The 17,813-nt window shown below is 33.9% G+C and overlaps 1 protein-coding gene across 1 annotated transcript; it reads left to right on the forward strand.

The window, feature by feature from the left end:
• Positions 1–10,705: 10,705 nt before the first annotated feature.
• Positions 10,706–14,590, forward strand: LOC131158814 (uncharacterized). The gene is made up of 6 exons (XM_058113707.1): positions 10,706–11,497; positions 11,684–11,846; positions 12,005–12,187; positions 12,270–12,353; positions 13,097–13,175; positions 13,875–14,590. The coding sequence occupies exons 1-6, from the start codon at positions 11,199–11,201 to the stop codon at positions 14,339–14,341; spliced, it is 1,275 nt and encodes a 424-aa protein (XP_057969690.1). The 5' UTR covers positions 10,706–11,198; the 3' UTR covers positions 14,342–14,590.
• The last annotated feature ends 3,223 nt before the right edge of the window (positions 14,591–17,813 follow it).

The raw sequence follows: 17,813 nt of genomic DNA on the forward strand, positions 1-17,813 counted from the left end.
TAATTAATTAGTTAATTAATTAAAATTTTAATTAATTATTTTTTTATTTTTTTATTTTTTGGAAATCAATGAACTAATTTTTTTTATATCTCTGTTTTTGGGGTTTTTATAGGATGGTTGTTAGAAAAAAGCCTAGACTAGTAGCTCAGGGATATAACCAAGAAGAGGGAATAGATTTTGAAGAAACCTTTGCACCTGTAGCTAGAATGGAAGCCATTCGAATGCTTTGAGCCTATGCTGCTTTTAAGGATTTCAAGCTATATCAAATGGATGTCAAAAGCGCGTTTTAAATGACTACATAAGTGAAGAGGTATATGTAGAACAACCCCCAAGTTTTGAAAACCATAAGAATCTAGATCACGTTTATAGACTAATAAAAGCCTTGTACGATCTAAAACAAGCTCCTAGAACTTGGTATGTGAGACTAAGCAACTTTCTACTGGACAATGGATTTATGAGAGGAAGGATAGACACAACACTCTTTATAAAGTCTAAGAAAGATGACATGCTCCTAGTTCAAGTATATGTAGATGATATCATATTTGGAGCTACAAATAAAGATTTGTGCAACGAGTTTGCAAACACTATGCAAAATGAATTTGAGATGAGCATGATGGGTGAACTAAATTTCTTCCTAAGACTTCAAATCAAGCAAGTTAAACATGGAATCTATATAAATCAATCAAAGTACGTTAGAGATCTACTCAAAAAGTTTAATATGGAAGATGGAAAAATACTAGGTACACCTACGAGCGCTTCTTTGAAATTAGACAAAGATGAACAAGGTATACCAGTAGATGTCAAGCTCTATCGTGGAATGATTGGTAGCTTACTTTATCTGACTACCAGCAGACTTGACATAATATTTAGCATATGTTTGTGCGCAAGATTTCAAGCTGCACCAAAAGAATCACATTTGTTAGCTATTAAAAGAATACTTAGATAACTGATAGGAACTGTGGAACTTGGGTTATGGTATCCTAAGTATACATCTTTTAAGATTATCAGCTATTTAGATGTTGATTTTGCATGTAGCAAAGTGGATAGGAAGAGCGCTAGTGGTACATGTCATTTCTTAGGACATTCGTTAGTCTCTTGGTTTTCCAAGAAGAAGAATTTAGTAGCTCTTTCCACAGCTGAGGCAGAATACGTAGCGGTAGGAAGTTGTTGTGCTCAAACACTTTACATCAAGCAACAACTGATGGATTTTGGGTTAAGCTATGACACAATTCCTATAAGATGCGACAATACGGGCGCAATAAACATCTCAAAGAATCTCATATTACATTCATGAACTAAACATATAGAAATAAGACATCACTTTCTTCGTGATCATGTGCAAAAAAGAGATGTGACACTTGAGTTTGTATGCACGGATGAACAATGAGCAGACATAGTCATGAAACCACTTGCGGAAGATAGGTTTATCCAAATTAAGCGTGAATTAGGCCTGATGCATAGTCGAGAGGTTGCCTAGAATTATATTAGATGACATAATTCAGGGGGAGCAACGTCACTTAATATTCACAATTGGTTAAAAATTTAAAATTCGGCTCATTTGTTCTCATTCGGCATCACATTTGTTCACATCATGATAAGAGTTTATTGAATTATACATGTTAATCATCACATAATCTTTGAGATTTGTCACACTGTGTATGTTCACTTTGCAATTTACATTCAACAACACAACTTTACGCACTAGCAAAGGGGAGAAGTACATTAAATTAACATTTGGTAACATTTAGTACAATTTTTCAAAGCTGATGGTTGAATAAGTTCTTAACTTTAAGATTAAAAAGGGGAGAAAATTATAAGATTCTGTCCACTCATGTATTATTAGTATACACCTTTTTGTTGATGTCAAAAGGGGGAGAAGAATCAGCCAATAGCAAAAATGGTTGGCAAAACTAATTATGTAAAGGGGGGAGAAGAATCAGGCTAAACAACTTATGTATGAACATGAGCATATTTCATTTGGCATGAGTATATTTCATTTTCTGAATGTTTAATGCATTAATTGAGGGGGAGCCTTGTTAGGCGTAACCTATTTTATATTTTTGCTCGTGTATTTATCATCATAAAAAAGGGGGAGATTGTTGACTCTATGAGTCCAATCTAGTTTTGATAATGAAAAATCACTTGGTGTTTGATCTGTGCATTGAGACTATGAATATGAACAATATTTAGCATGCATGAAAAGATAATAAGTCAAAGAAGCCATGAAGATTAAAGCATACACAACTTGGCACAATCCATGGAACTAAAAGAGTTGAAGAAAGAAGATGCAAGTGGCAAGTTCAAGATCGTCATGGGAATGGGTATTTAGAACTGAATGTACTCACATCTTTTATATGATTTAATTTGAGGCTCAAATTATACCCTAGACTGACCTTAGGACTCATACATCTTATGAACATCATTATGGGATATTTATGGACTTAGAAAAATTGTTAAAACCCTGACAAATATTTTACAAAAGAGCAAAGAAAGAGTGCAAAAGCAAATTTGTCAAATTAAAAGGGAAAATTCAGAAGTTGGTCAATTCAGAAGACCGAACTCAACGTTCAGTCGTCTAAAGATGTAACTTCAGAAGACCGAAGTTAAGCTCAGTCGTCTGAAGAATTTTTTCAGAAGACCGAAGATTAAGTTCAGTCGTCTAAAGAATTATTCGTGAAACACAGAACCTGGCAAAAGCATATCAGAAGACTGAACTCAGACTTCAGTCGTTTGAACCCGACACTTTAGAAGACTGAACACCAACTTTAGTCGTTTGACCCTGTGTCCAGGTTAATTTTTTTGAAGCTCTAAGGAACTTCAATCGTCTGAGTCTTAATCCTCAGTCGTCTGAACCTGCGGAAAAGTTTAAAATTTTAATTTTTAATGAGAAAACTAGTGAATTATTTTTTGATCCAACGGTTAAGGTTTATTCTAAGGGCAAGGTACCTATATAATGAACATCTAAACCCTAGTTCCCAAATGAAGATCAACAAAAACAAAAAGAACGATAAGAAACAACCACAAGAAGAAGAAAATCAAACCTTTGGCATACAATTGAGCATATTTGCACAGCTTGGGAGATCACACTACTGAGGTTGTGATTTGGATTTCAAATCTTATACTACAAATCTGAGCTAAAGCTACTTTAATCCTCAAATGGTTTTCTTGTGATTATTTTGCAATCATTTTGATATTGAGGTTTGGAAAATCAATATACTTGTTAGTATTTATTCTCATAGAGTTCTTCATATAAACTGATTTGTTTGTTGATATTTAGATTTTAAAGAGTTTTTCATCTCAAAATCTATTATTGAATATAAGCTAAGTGATTGATCTTGAGTGTGTTTACTTATAGATTATTTAGATAAGAGCACTACTTAAGAAAGGTTTTCGCCATTGGTTAAACGGTTTTCATTCAAATGTGTATTCAGTTAAAGCCTCTATATTTTTTATATCACCAAACCACTTGGGTAAATATCCTTAGTGTTTATAACTATGTATATTATTGAGGGATATTTTCTGAAAAACTTTATATCAGGTTTTTGATCTTTGGAAATCATCATATTATATATATATATATATATATATATATATATTTGCATATTACAAAGATCATATTGTGGTTGAATATTTGAAAGAAAGCTTTTTGATTTTGATCGATATAACATTCAAGACAAAGCTTTTGATAAGTTCACATTTGATATTCGAGCATTTTTGCAAAGTGAACTAGAACCCTAATTTTCTCCAAGACTTTTACTTATATCATTACTTGGGAGATTTGATAAAAGAGAAATTGGTTGAAGTATTTCATTCATATAACGATTATATTGTTTTCATACATACTGAGCTTCAAATTTCATCATATGTATATGTGATAGGTTTCAATTGTATTCACTAGCTTTGTTAGAAGCGAATCTTGAGTTGTTTTGCAGATTTGATATTATATTGTAATTACGGTTCGACTTGTGAATTGGGTGAGAAGGAAATTGTGCCTCTTGTAAGTAGCGGATGTAAGGGAAGTTCCGTCCCGGTTAAAGGAGCAGGGAATTAGTGGAACAAGACGAGGACATAGGTCGGGTTGGCTGAATCTCGTAAAATCGTGTTTGCCTTCTCTCTTCCCTTATCTTTTTATTTTCCACACTACATTTCATTACCCGTATTTCATGTGTGTATGTTTGAATAACCTCACATGCACTTGATAATTAATTGTGAAAGCATTCATTGATAAAATAATTTAAATCAGTCTTAAATCTCTGCCATTGATTTGTTAAATTTAGAAATAGGGATTAAGTGGTAAATAATTTGAAAGATTTTAAAAATACCCAATTCACCCCCCCTCTTGGGATTACATCTAAATTAACAATGGAGATTGGGGATGTGGCTCATATTTTGAGTGGAACACATGTACTGAGAAAGCATCGTGAAGCGAGGAACAAAGAGAGAAGGTTGCAGGAGACAAACCGTCAACGGTTTGGCCTAACTTACAGAATTTCGAATCGAAGATCAGTAGATTGAGAGGTTTTAGAGGATTTTCTTTTGAGGGGATCTCTTAGAAGTGTTTTAAATATAGTAGAAGTCTTCTGTACACATAGGATTAGTATTTAATCATATTTTGTAACCCTAGTTTGAAAAGCTTGATGTAAGTTTCACATAATGAAAATCAATCGCTTGCTCCCGTGGACGTAGGCAAATTACCAAATCACATAATTCTTGTGTCTTTGATTATTGTTTTCATTGATTCTCTTTGTTGAGTGATTGCTTCTTTCAGATAGTTCATCATTAAGTGATTGCATTGTTTGTTTTCGTGATTGTTTCATGAGTTTGTGTGAGGATTTCCATTGTGCGCACTCACAATCAACACTCTATGTGTTTCCATATTATTCATCATACTTGCCGAATTGCGTTTTTCTACAACAAGTTTCAAATGTTTTAATAAAGTTATAACATTTTATAAAAAAACGTTTAATGACGACTTCTCTATTTTCAACATTTGGTACGAAAAATCTGTATGAAATTTTTTTTTTTTTAAAGTGAAGAATTTAAGACTTTGAAAATATTGTCAACTTTCAATTCAAAAAAAAAAAAGAAAAACAAAATTTACTATCAATTCAAGGTGTTGTATTAGCTAGTGCTAACCTATTTCTCTTGTTTTAAAATATTTTATAAAGAGAGAAGTACGTACAAGAGATGATTAAAGTCAACATCAAGAATTGGAGACTTATGTAACACATGTTTTTTTAGAGCATCTTTATTTCTTAAAAGAAAAAGATACCTAAAAAGATATTGGTAATTTAATTTTACATTTTTTTTAAGTCAAGATTTGGAACATTGGCACATAAGATTTATTTTCACTAGGATTTCATATCCCGTGTATAACGAACTTTAACTTTTAATACTATATTGGTTTATACTAATAAAAAATAAATCAAATTATTCTTGAACATTTTAAATTTTGATTCTTGCAAAACTTAAATTATCACATTAAAAAGTAAGCTTCACTTGAATTTAAACACTTGACCATTTTCCAGTCAAACTAAATTCAACCAGTTTAGTTTTCAGTCATTAAAAAAAAACTTTGAGTTGAATTTAGGGGCATACAAATTACAAACTAAAACAAATAAAGCTAAAAAACTTAGGGACCGTTCGACATTATTTTCAAAAATTAAAAAATAAAAATTAGAAACAAAAAACTAAAAACCAGAAATAGATGAACTTAAATACCCATTTCAAGCTCAAATTTAAATATAAGTTAAATTTCAAACATGTGTAATTTAAATCAAGCAAGGTCCAAACACTTAGCTATTTGAGATTCAAAGGAATTTAGCTCAAGCTTCTCACTATTTTGCTCTATTATGCACACATATTTTCCATTCTTTGTTTGGATATCTGTAGCGAATTTACTGAAATATTTATTTTAGCAGTTTCAAATATTTTAATAAAGTTATAATATTTATAGAAAAATATTTAATGACGACTTCTCTATTATGCACGCATATTTTCTATTCTTTATTTGAATATCTGTAACGAATTTACTGAATAATTTATTTTAGCAGTTTCAAATGTTTTAATAAAGTTATAATATTTTATAGAAATATATTTAATGACGACTTCTCTATTATGCACACATATTTTCTATTCTTTATTTGGATTTCTGTAACGAATTTACTAAATTATTTATCTTAGCAATTTCAAATGTTTTAATAAAGTTATAATATTTTATAGAAAAATATTTAATGACGACTTCTCTATCATGCACACATATTTTCTATTCTTTGTTTGGATATCTGTAAAGAATTTACTAAAATATTTATTTTAGCAGTTTCAAATGTTTTAATAAAGTTATAACTTTTTATAGAAAAATAGTTAATGACTGTTAGGACCCTGTAAGCAACCAGAAAGATATGACACCAGAAATTTAACGTGATTCGGTCAATATCGACCTACGCCCACGGAGCACACCAAAAAATTCACTATTCGCCAAAAAATTACAACTCTCACTCTCTTCCTCCCTCTCTTCCCCCTCTCTTTCTCCTCTTTGCTCTCCGAGCTTCTCACTTGTGTACATATCACATTTCTCAGCTCTCTATTTATAGGGCTGATATTTAAATCACAATTAATAAATTAAATTACAAATTTGGGACTTTCATCCATCAAGATAAAATCAAAATAAATGGAAAGATAAATGGATCGTGTTTCCAACTCAACTCCAGCTCGTGGTTGTCTCCTGGCTCCAACTACAACAATCTCCCACTTTGAGACAGAGATGTCTTCTCAACCAGTATCATGAATAAATGATGTGCTAAAAAATATGTCTTCAGGCATGCAGATCAACTGAAGTTGAACACAACTTCAGCTTCTCTGTAGTCACCACCTTCCTTTTTGCTCGATTCCTGCGAACTAATATGATGGCTGTCAGCTTTACAACTGGTGCAAAGATGTCGGTGTAGTCAATCCCTTCCTTCTGTTCGAAGCCTTTGACTACCAACCAAGGCTTGTACCTTCTGGAGCCGTCATGCTCTTCTTTGATTCTGTACACTCACTTGTTGTGAAGGTCTTTGGGCAACTCAGCTAGTTCCCACTAACTATTGGAGGTGAGGGACTGCATCTTATCTTTCATCGCAAGTTCCCACTTGCTCGTATCTGTCACCTGACATGCTTTATCATAGCATTCGGGCTCTCCTCCATCTACAGGAAGTAAGTAATTAATATACCTTCTATTTGGTACATGAGACCAAGTAGATCTCCTAAGCTTCGGAGTTGGGGTAGGAGGCGGTGGTGCGACGATCTGCTCCACTAGTTCCTCTACCTGAGGATTCTCAGCATTCTGTTGTTATGTCCCGACACATTCTGAGTGGACTAATTCTAATATCTTCTTCTTTAGGGCACGTGTGTTTATCTGAAAACTGACCCTCTTTTGTTTCCCAACTATATAATCCTCACACATGTCAATCTACACTGACTGTAAACTGCTCAATTTTCCATTTGAGTGCATCACCCTAAGTCCCTTCTTGCTTATGTGACCGAGTCGTTGGTGTCAGATGTTGCTGTCGTCATTTCTTGCAGCAACTAAAATAGACATGGAGGCATTGGAGGTTAGAAAAAGTGTTCCGCTTTTCTTACCTCGCGCAATCGTGAGTACACCCTTTGAAACTTTCCATTCATCGCCAATAAATTTCGTCGTGTATCCCTCATCTGCCAATTGACCAACTGAGATCAAATTCTTTCTCAAGTCTGGAATATATCTGACATTTTCAGTTTCCATACTGACCCATTTATATTGATCTTCACAACTCCCTTACCGGTTATGTCGCAAGGTTGATCATTGCCAAGGTACACCTTACCAAAATTTTGTGGTGTGCTTTTGGGTCAAGTTGGTGTTCACCCATGTGCATCAAACTCACCCATGGGCTCCTCCGGTCCTAACAAGTGGTATCAGAGCCGATGGTTCGTAACTCTGGGTGAGTGACATCGTAAAAGTCGAGATGGGAAGCTAATTCTCCTGACATGTTAATAGTTAGAGGACCAAGTGTGTGCCTGAGGCCAATAAGGATCATCTAGGCTGTGGATGGATCCGAATAGGGTCAAGACGTGAGAGGTAGGATTTGTTCGGAGGCACGTGGAATGTAATTTGACGCATGTAAGGCGCCAGTGGTAAGGTCGACTTGAGCAACTGTTGGAGAATTGTCCCAGAAGGGAGATGATTTCTATTTAAGGGGGAGCAACTAGAACTCACAAGTGAGGGGGAGATTGTTTAGAATTCCACTTGTGAGCTTGTCTCACATTGAAAAATTAAAGTGGATGATAGATGTTTATATATGGATGGACTCAAGACCTAAATAGCTTGAGCTTTTGGGTCAAGTTGGTGTTCACCCATGTGTATCAAGCCCACTCATGGGCTCTTCCAGTCTTAACAATGATGACTTCTCGATTTTCAACATTTGGTACAAAAAAATTATTATGAATTTTTTTTAAAAGAAAAGAATTTAAGACTTTGAAAGTATTGTCAACTTTGAAGTCAAAAAAAGAAAAATAGAATTTACTATCAATTAAAGGTATCGTACTAGCTAGTGCGACTTATATTACCCATTTCTCTTGTTTTAAAATATTTTATTAAGAGAAGCACGTGATATTTGATAGCCTATTTTCAAAACTTTTAAAAGTTATTTTAGCATCAAGAATTTAAAAAAAAATTAAAAGGATGATTAAATTCAATATCAAGAATGTGAAACTTATGTAAGGCATGCTTTTTAGAGCATTTTTTATTTCTTGAAAGAAAAAGATACCTAGAAAGAAGTTGCTAATTTAATTTTACTTTTTTTTTAAGTCAAGATTTGGAACATATATTTATTTTCACTTAGATTTCACATCTCGTATGTATCGGTCTTTAACTTTTAATGCTATGTCGGTTTGCACTAATAAAAAAAACCAAATTATTCTTAAATATTTTAAATTTTGATTCTTGCAAAACTTAATTTATCACATTAAAAAGTAAGCTTCACTTGAATTTAAACACTTGGACTATTTTCAAATCAAATCAAATTCAAACAGTTTAGTTTTTAGTTCATTAAAAGAAACTCAATTATTCAACACACGTGTTGAATTATGAACATCAAGAAGAGAAGTGCATGGCTAATGTAAACTTAGGTATCCACTTCGAACTTGAATCAAATGTAGTAGAGCTAAAAAAAAAACTATATAAACTCAAATCAAATTTTGAGTTGAATTTAGGCATGTACAAATTACGAACTAAAACAAATAAAGTTTAAAAACTTGGGGATCGTCTGGCATCATTTTCAAAAATTACAAAAATGAAAATTAGAAACGAAAGGCTAAAAATAAAAAATAGAAGTAAAAAAACCAGAAATCAACATGTTTGATTAATATTTATAAAATCAAAATAAATTTTAAAAATTAATTAAAAATATATGATCAAAACAAAAAAATTACAAAAATACACATTTAAAATATTATAATAAAAACAAAAGTTATTGTAATTATTTTATTTAATTGTTGTAATTTCAAATTTTTACTTTATAAAAAAAATTCATTGGACATGATAATTAAAAAATATTACAAATATTTTGTAATTGTATTTATTTTATTTTTAAAAATTTATACACATTTTTTGTCTCAATTGTATTTAAATTCATATGATCATTTAATTTTAAATTTAAAGTATATAAAATGAGTGATTTAATCAAAAAGAACTTTTTCTGGATATTACAATTTCTCACGAGTGGTTGTACAAACAACATAAAATTATAAGATTTGATTTTTAATTTTTTCATAAACAATAAAAAATTGACAGGATAAATAAATGCCTTTTTATAATCTATTTTTTTTTTTTACTATACAATTTTTTTTTAAAAAAAAAAACACCGATGATGCCAATCAAACCCCAAATTATTTGAGTTTAAGATGAGTGTCAGTCTTACGAGGAGCATATATAACTTTAAAAATAAACCTGATTCGAACATTTAACTATTTCTTTGACTCATATTTTGTGCTTAATACGGAGGGTGAGCATTTGATCGATTCGATTAATTTGGTTAATTAATTGGATTAACAAAAATATGTCGGTTAAAAAATATTATTAATTGAACCAAACCGAAATTTCATATTTAACCGAACTCAAAATCAACTTAGCGAAATTTCAATTAAATCGGCTAACTGATTTTAATCGATTTAGCATTTTAATATAGATAAAATATAGATTGTTAATATATATATATATATATATATATAATATAATATATATAAAATTTAATATATAATATAAAAAATAAATAAATTTTAGTATATATAATATATAAAATATTTTACTATATCATAAATTTTTAAATGAATCAAATTTTCTGGATGAATTCGATTAATTCAGTTTTAACTGAATTATGCTCACCCCTACTTAGTATAATTATCATTTAAATATTTTAACAAAAGGACAAATGGTATAAATTTATCATAAAAGATATTTAAAGTGGATTAATCTATTATAACTTCTTAATTTTTTTCACAATAATTAACAAACACACACACAAAAGATTTAAAAAAACAAAAAAGTGAGAGAATGTGAAACACGAGATGGGGCGGAGAGAAAACAGATAAAATATTAAAAATAACAAAATTATGAGGCCGGTGTGGGAAGAGTTGGGCTAAGGTAGGGCGCATGAAGGTCCATAGACCGACCACGTGATCCTAATGACGCATCGGAGTCAGACGGGAACGCGTTCCCACACTCGGTCCACTCGGCCATTGGCCCCAACTGCCAAATGTGCTCTATATGACTACGGCCAACTGCCGCAGATTTAGAGATTCTCAAAGCCAAGAACCAGAGGAGAAAAGGGTGAAATTCCAAAAGGGCCCTGTGGAAAACCCAAAATTCCACGCCCAACTCCTCTTCTCCTCCACTTCTCCCGCTTATCTCCATATCCTTATCCCCGCCTTCCCGAGATACTTCGTTGTCTTCTTCATCTTCTTCTGCTAGCTCCCCTCCTCTGCAATCTTTTTCACTAAAATCTGTTCTTTTATTTTCTTCTTATTTGTTTTTCAATTTAGGGCTTCCTTACTTTCTCTCTCAAAAACCCTCGAATCTCCTCTGTGCTGAACGAACACCAATTCGGACGATCGAGGGTTTTTTCTTTTGATTTTCCTTTCTTTTCTTGTTATCTGGGTTTGGCATTTGCGGGAGGTCAATCCCTATGGCTCTGGTGTCGGCTTTGTTGGAGATCTTACGGAGACCTTCAATTTGGGATATTTGGGTGGATCTGATTTTATTCGTAGCTCCTCTCTGGATTGCGGTTCTTGTCGGAGTCTTGGTGGGATGGGCGTGGAAGCCGAGCTGGGCCAACTTAGGCAGAGATGTTTTGGACTTCTTTGGGTCGATTCCGAGTGTTAGTTCGCTCAAGTGGCATTTTCCCAGCTGTTCTTCTTGTGTCGGCGATGATGGGGTAGCGAGGGAGAGCGTCTCTGCGCCTTCCGCCGTCAGTTCTGATTGCAGGTTTGATTGATTTCTCAAATTATTATGAAGTATGTTATTGGATTGACAATTTCCACCAAAAAATTTCAATATCTTACTTTGATTTGGAAAGCATATTGGGGGTTTACGCGTTACTTATATATATATATATGCTCAAACATCTGGAAAAGTTGAGGTGCTAACAGCTTTTTCATTTTCCTATCCCAGTTCCTTGCGTCTTGAAACGGAAAAACCTCTTCTCGTCAACAAAAATGATTTCCAGCACTTGAGCGAACTTGTGGAGGTCACAGACGGAGGCCCCGCTTGGATTCAGATGATGGATCGCTCTACCCCAAATATGAGCTATCAAGCTTGGCGGAGGGATCCTGAGGTGAGCTTCCTTGTTTTTTTAAAATCAAAGTGTTTTACAGTTCGATTGCCATTTGACACTGTACCTGATTTTATTTGCATCTGGGGTTCCTCCCTTGCACCCCTCTCTCTTTCTCTCTGCAATTGATGGATTGGATTACATTTTGATGACTTTGCCAGACTGGTCCTCCACAATATCGCAGTCGAACTGTTTTTGAGGATGCTACTCCTGAGTTGGTGAGGGATTTCTTTTGGGACGATAATTTTCGTTTTCAAGGGAAGTGGGATGACATGCTTATATATGCTGAGACTTTGGAGGAGTGTGCCACCACTGGAACTATGTTGGTTCACTGGATACGCAAGGTGGGGAAATTGTTTTCTTGCATCTTTGAAGACATGTCTTGGCTGCATCATCTTATGTTTTTTGATGGGTTTTGTGGCACAGTTTCCCTTCTTCTGTAGCGACAGGGAATACGTGATAGGCCGCCGAATTTGGGAATCAAATCGAGCATATTACTGTGTGACAAAGGTTTGAGAATGCAAGCTCTCTCTATTCTCTCATTACACTTATTCACACCTTCCTTCTACTTCAAATTGGGCAGCATATTCTTTTGTTTTAGCTCTTTTCTGAAGTGGCTATCGGTCAGTTTGAAACTTTAACAGCGGCGAATCAGAGATAGAGTTATTTTGCCGTTATATGTAATTGTAAAAGTTCCATTAGGTCAAGAGCCATACTACAGTCTTTCCCTGGAGGAAACATATGACAATTAACTTCTTAGACTACGAGTTATGCAAGTCTTAATTATGATGATAGAATAATGCAACTATAGTTGCATTATGTAAATGAGGTCTAGGCTTAATTAGAATAATTATAATTTAGTGATGGAAGTTAAATTTTTGGCTAAAGACTATAGTAAGCAAACTCAATTTCAGATACCTTTCTAATTAATGTGTATATATATATATATAATTTTTTTTGTTACAAAACCTGTAAGCTTACCATAGGGAGTCAAAAGTCTTACCTATGCTTCAGTTGCCAAAGGCTACTAGTGTACCTAATTGTATCTTTGGCATAGTTCCATGTGCATTGTGGAATGGATGGATTTTGGTTGCTGATTGGTAAAGAGAAAATGGTGGAAATTTAGGGGGTAGGGTGCCAATTCCATTTTGGGGCCTAAATTGTTGTCTTGGTTACTCTTATGTTGTTTATGTTGACCAGTTTTTCTGTAGTTTCTTACTAGGGAAATAACTAGAAATTTCTACTTCCTTCAGGGAGTTCCCAACTCACTGCCGAGGCGCAACAAACCAAGACGTGTTGATTTGTATTATTCAAGTTGGTGCATCCGTGCAGGTAATTTTAGGTTGAGCAGTTACTCTCTATGCAACTTTCTACTAGAATGAAATATTTCTCTAGCATGTTTCTTCCCACTGTTCCGATGCTGATTGGATTGTGGAAAGCTTATACTTTGTGCTCTTAACTCATGCAGCAGAGGAGATAATTGGTTTTGCTACAGGATTACAACAATAGCTATAAGACTATTTGGAACTGTTTATGTGAATCATTTTCAATAATTCAAGCTGAATTTGGGCTGCAGAACCAGGTTACACTGGACTGAATTCAGTTGAACCTGATGGATGCATTTTTTCTAGGGAGACGACAAATGGCTTTAGGGTGTATTTGTTTCGTCAGCTATATTAGTTAAACTGTGTCCCTTGTGTTTATTTTGTCTGGTCCAACATTTATAAGTGATTGAATAAAGGCATGCTGATTTTTTTTGGGTTTTTATACCTACAAAAGCCTTAGCTTTTTCTTAGCCCATGTGCATGCAGTAAGGATTTCCCCTTTAGCATGTCCAATCTCCTACTTTGGCCTCACAAAACATGGGCTATGAGATCTTAGCTGAGCCTATCTGGCTTTAGCCTGTGAAATGCATTTCTATTACTCTGCCTCAGGCGCTGTCAGATTGTATCATTCTTGTACTGTGTTTTGATGATTTTTTGCTATTTCTGAACCATTCATTGACTACGATGTTTGTTGGACCTTAACCAGTTGAATCGAAGAGAGGGGAGGGTCAGCTAAGTGCTTGTGAGGTGTTACTATTCCATCATGAAGACATGGGTATACCATGGGAAATTGCAAAGCTGGGAGTTCGGCAGGGTATGTGGGGAGCTGTCAAGAAGATTGAGCCTGGCTTACGTGCTTATCAGAGGGAAAGAGCATCCGGGGCATCACTTTCCCGCTGTGCTTTCATGGCTCAAATCAATACCAAAGTCAGTGCAGACTACCTAAAATCTTTGGAAACTACCACCACCACCAACACTAACACCACCCCCGGTGATTCATCTGAGGTCGAGACCCTTGATTCAGCAGAGAAGCCACTGGGAAGGAACATACCTAAGCTTCTAGTTTTTGGGGGTGCCATTGTCCTGGCTTGCAGCCTTGACAAGGGACTCTTGACTAAAGCAGTTATTTTTGGGGTGGCCAGAAGGTTTGCAAAGATAGGAAGGAGGTTGTGAGTTGCCTTTGCATCGTGCTTGGTTTTGGGTCTCACCTTGCTTCCAGCTCCTGGAAATGATGGAAGATTTGTATTGTATTTTTGTCTATTTTGAGCCATGGAGCGGCTATAGATCTGGATAAGTGAAGAGATCTATAACGTGTACTCTCTCTCTCTCTCTCTCTCTCTCTCTCTCTGATAATGTACATCTTTTTTTTTGAAGCATCTCATGCTACTGAAATAACAGGGTAAATTAAGGCTGCTTGTTCAAGTTTTCTCCGTCTGGGTACTCTTTCTTTGTCTTCGATCCTTCATTTGCAGTAAGGGCGAATGTGTTTCACAACCTTAATTAGAATACTGATGGGTAAACCATTCGCAGGGGATTGTCCATAGTTCAAATAAATCACTCTTTGTACATTGTATCAGAAGTTGCCGGTGAATTTACTTGACATCAGAACAAATCACAAATATGTGACATCTTATGATGTGACATGTCATTATTTGTTCAAATTATTCAACTTTTTTTATATTTATTTGTTATTTGCTCTAATAATAATGCTTTTTTCTAATGTGAAGTAAAATTTTTGGCTTTCAGATGTTCTGCCACGATTTGAGTTCCTCCCAAATTCTAAATGGCCTTAATTGACACCCTGAAGGCTACCTAATCATATTAATAAGTTTCTAAATGGCCTTAATGATCGTCCTGAAGTCTACCTAATCATATTAATCAACAGAAGTCATTTTCTTTTTCCAAAGTGAGTTGAACTATTTATGACAAGGTTGATCATGAATTGAAGATGGTGAAAGTGAGTTGAACTATTTATTTCGAAAGGTCTTTTTAATAGGGCAATATATATAAGCAATAAATAATGAAAATAAGGCAACGAATGGGTCAACAGAAGTTGCGTCAGAGCAACACCTATGACTATCATTAATTGTAAAGAATTCATAATGTGAGAGAGAAGCACGAGGAGGGGACGAGGACAAGGACAATGACCGTCGTCAGTTCACCCATCCAGCCATGAGCCACCCCACCCAGTTCAAACTTCAAAGTTCAAACTCCTCCAAACTGCAGACCTCACCATCTACCCTACCCTTAGAAATTTCAAATCATGAATGGAGCCACCAAAAATTATCTAATTTAACAAAATGTATATGCATGACAGCACATTCTAATTAAGTTCCATATATATTCGATATATCTAATAATTTCTCGCCATCAATACAAAGATATATTAAAATAAGACATATTATAAATTTAGGTTCTTGTCCCCTAATGTTAACAAGTTGCGTCCGGGACAAGACTACACCATCAATAATAGAGAAGAGGTTAAAGCTCTGCGGCAAATTAATTAAGAAAGAAACATGTCCTCCTCCACACTCTTCCCCCAAACCCCCCACCCCCCCCACAAAACACCCCCACACCCCACACACACACACACACACACACACAAAAGAAATAGCCTAAAAAAGAAAAAAAAGTTAAAAAGTTGCCCGTGGCAAAAAGAGACTATTATCATTGTTAATTAGACTGTACAAGGAGAAAACATAAAACTCGAACTTATAACATTTATATGTATGGTATGCATCATCTTTCAACTCACCTATCTTTGACAAGAGGATTGAAATAAAGAGTTCATAAAGTTAAAAGTTAGGGATTTATATGTAATTGAAATCATAGTTCTTAGATAGTGTCTTATAAAATCTTAGAGAGTTTCTTAGGGTTCGTTTAATCATAAGAAACATTACATTTTTATTTTTAGTTTTAAATAAAATTATAAAAATTAATACTATTTTTTTCCAAATTTATATTACATACTTAAGGCTAAAGGATTTGTTTTTTTAGATTTCAAAATAATTATAAAAAAAAAAAACAAGTTATTTTCAGTTTTTGTAGAATTATATGTGCTTCTATTTTTTTGTGATTCTTTAGAAAATTAAGAACAAAAAATGGTTTTTGCCGCGAAGAAGGAAGAGGGAAGAGTGAAGAGGTAAGAGAGGAGATGTAAGGGGAATAGCAGTTCACTCTCAAATTCAAATTTCTCAACAAATTTCTAAATGACTTTCACATACCATTTATAAGAAAGCTTCTAACGCATGAAATTACACATATGCCCCTAAAACTATATAAAATTATAAATATATTCCTAAAATATAAAAATATTATAAAGAAACCCCATATACCCATAATCCTATGATAATTAAACTAAACAACCCAACAATTTATTCTCCCAATTCTTTTGAATAGTTCGCCAATAAGAATCTTCTCATGGTCTTATTTTTTATCCTATACCATTGCTTCAAGGGGTTAAATGCACCATCAATATAGGGAGTGTCATTATTGTGGGTGCAGTGTAAAGTATAACACATTTTTTTTTTTTTTTAACAAATAAGATATCACCAACTTCTAAGTTTGAAGAAAGTCTTTCAAATTTAGGAATAGATTAGCTTATTTTTTGGCTTATGGGCTATTTTTGTTCTCAAGTAGACTTACCTAACCTTTTGGGCTTATTAGATATTTTGCTATGTTTCTTTATCGACCTACTCTTGAAAGCTTATTTGCCACAATTACCACTCAAGAGACAACTAACTCTTCAAATGTCATTTGTCAAAGTTACAATTGTAAAGGTGCTTTACTATTTTAAGTGTTTTACTTTTTGAGGTAATTTGCCATATTTGGCATTGTACTTTGCAATTTTGACAAGGGACCTATTTCACCTTTTGTATTTTGTCATTCTGAAAGGGGCATACTTCTTTTGCCACTTGGACTAATGGAAACTCAAAACCATGTGCCCCTTGGGGATAGTAAAAAAAAATTAATATAACGTGCATGCCCTCTTTGGGCTAATAAAAAAAAAATCTAATATATGACCTAACAAGGTTAATTTTAATCAAATTTGACAAAGCCTTTCAAGACTTATCTTTTTTGTGTATTTTTAGTCAAGGTCTCTCTCTCTCTCTCACGCCCCGATTTTTTTATCATTTTTTAATACAATAATAAATAATAATAATTGATCATCTAACAAACATCTCTAATACCATAAATCAACATGACCCGACCCGAAGTGGGGTACCGAAAATTCTGTCCATCAAAACATACTATCCATGCAGCGAAATACATAAAGTATCTGAGTCCCATATACATTACCAAAGTGTTATAACCTCCATACATATACATATACATCCCCAGAAATCTATGAAATACTCTAGGGCTGTACAGAACATATCCCCAACTCTAAAACACTTACCTTGAATGCTAGGGTACTATATCTCCACTATCTCGGAGCTTGCTCCACTTGCCTGTCCTTATTTCCTGAAATGTTTAAATTTTGAGTGAGACACCTCTCAATAAGACGGAATAAATTATTGATAGTGTGCGCCAACATGAGTTTCGGTATATCATATCAACTGAGAAAAACATACAGATATGTACTCATATATATATATATATAAACATAGTTTCATAAGCTCTCATTTATCATATTCAAGTTCTA

Source organism: Malania oleifera, chromosome 6, assembly GCF_029873635.1.
Source record: "Malania oleifera isolate guangnan ecotype guangnan chromosome 6, ASM2987363v1, whole genome shotgun sequence".
NCBI classification, from domain to species: Eukaryota; Viridiplantae; Streptophyta; class Magnoliopsida; order Santalales; family Ximeniaceae; genus Malania; species Malania oleifera.

What these genes read in the sequence shown, in the direction of transcription:
- LOC131158814 (XM_058113707.1), top strand. Translation starts at nt 11,199, where the DNA reads ATGGCTCTGGTGTCGGCTTTGTTGGAGATCTTACGGAGACCTTCAATT. An exon ending in GCCGTCAGTTCTGATTGCAG is followed by an intron (nt 11,498 to 11,683) that starts GTTTGATTGATT and finishes TTCCTATCCCAG; the next exon opens with TTCCTTGCGTCTTGAAACGG. An exon ending in TGGTTCACTGGATACGCAAG is followed by an intron (nt 12,188 to 12,269) that starts GTGGGGAAATTG and finishes TTTGTGGCACAG; the next exon opens with TTTCCCTTCTTCTGTAGCGA.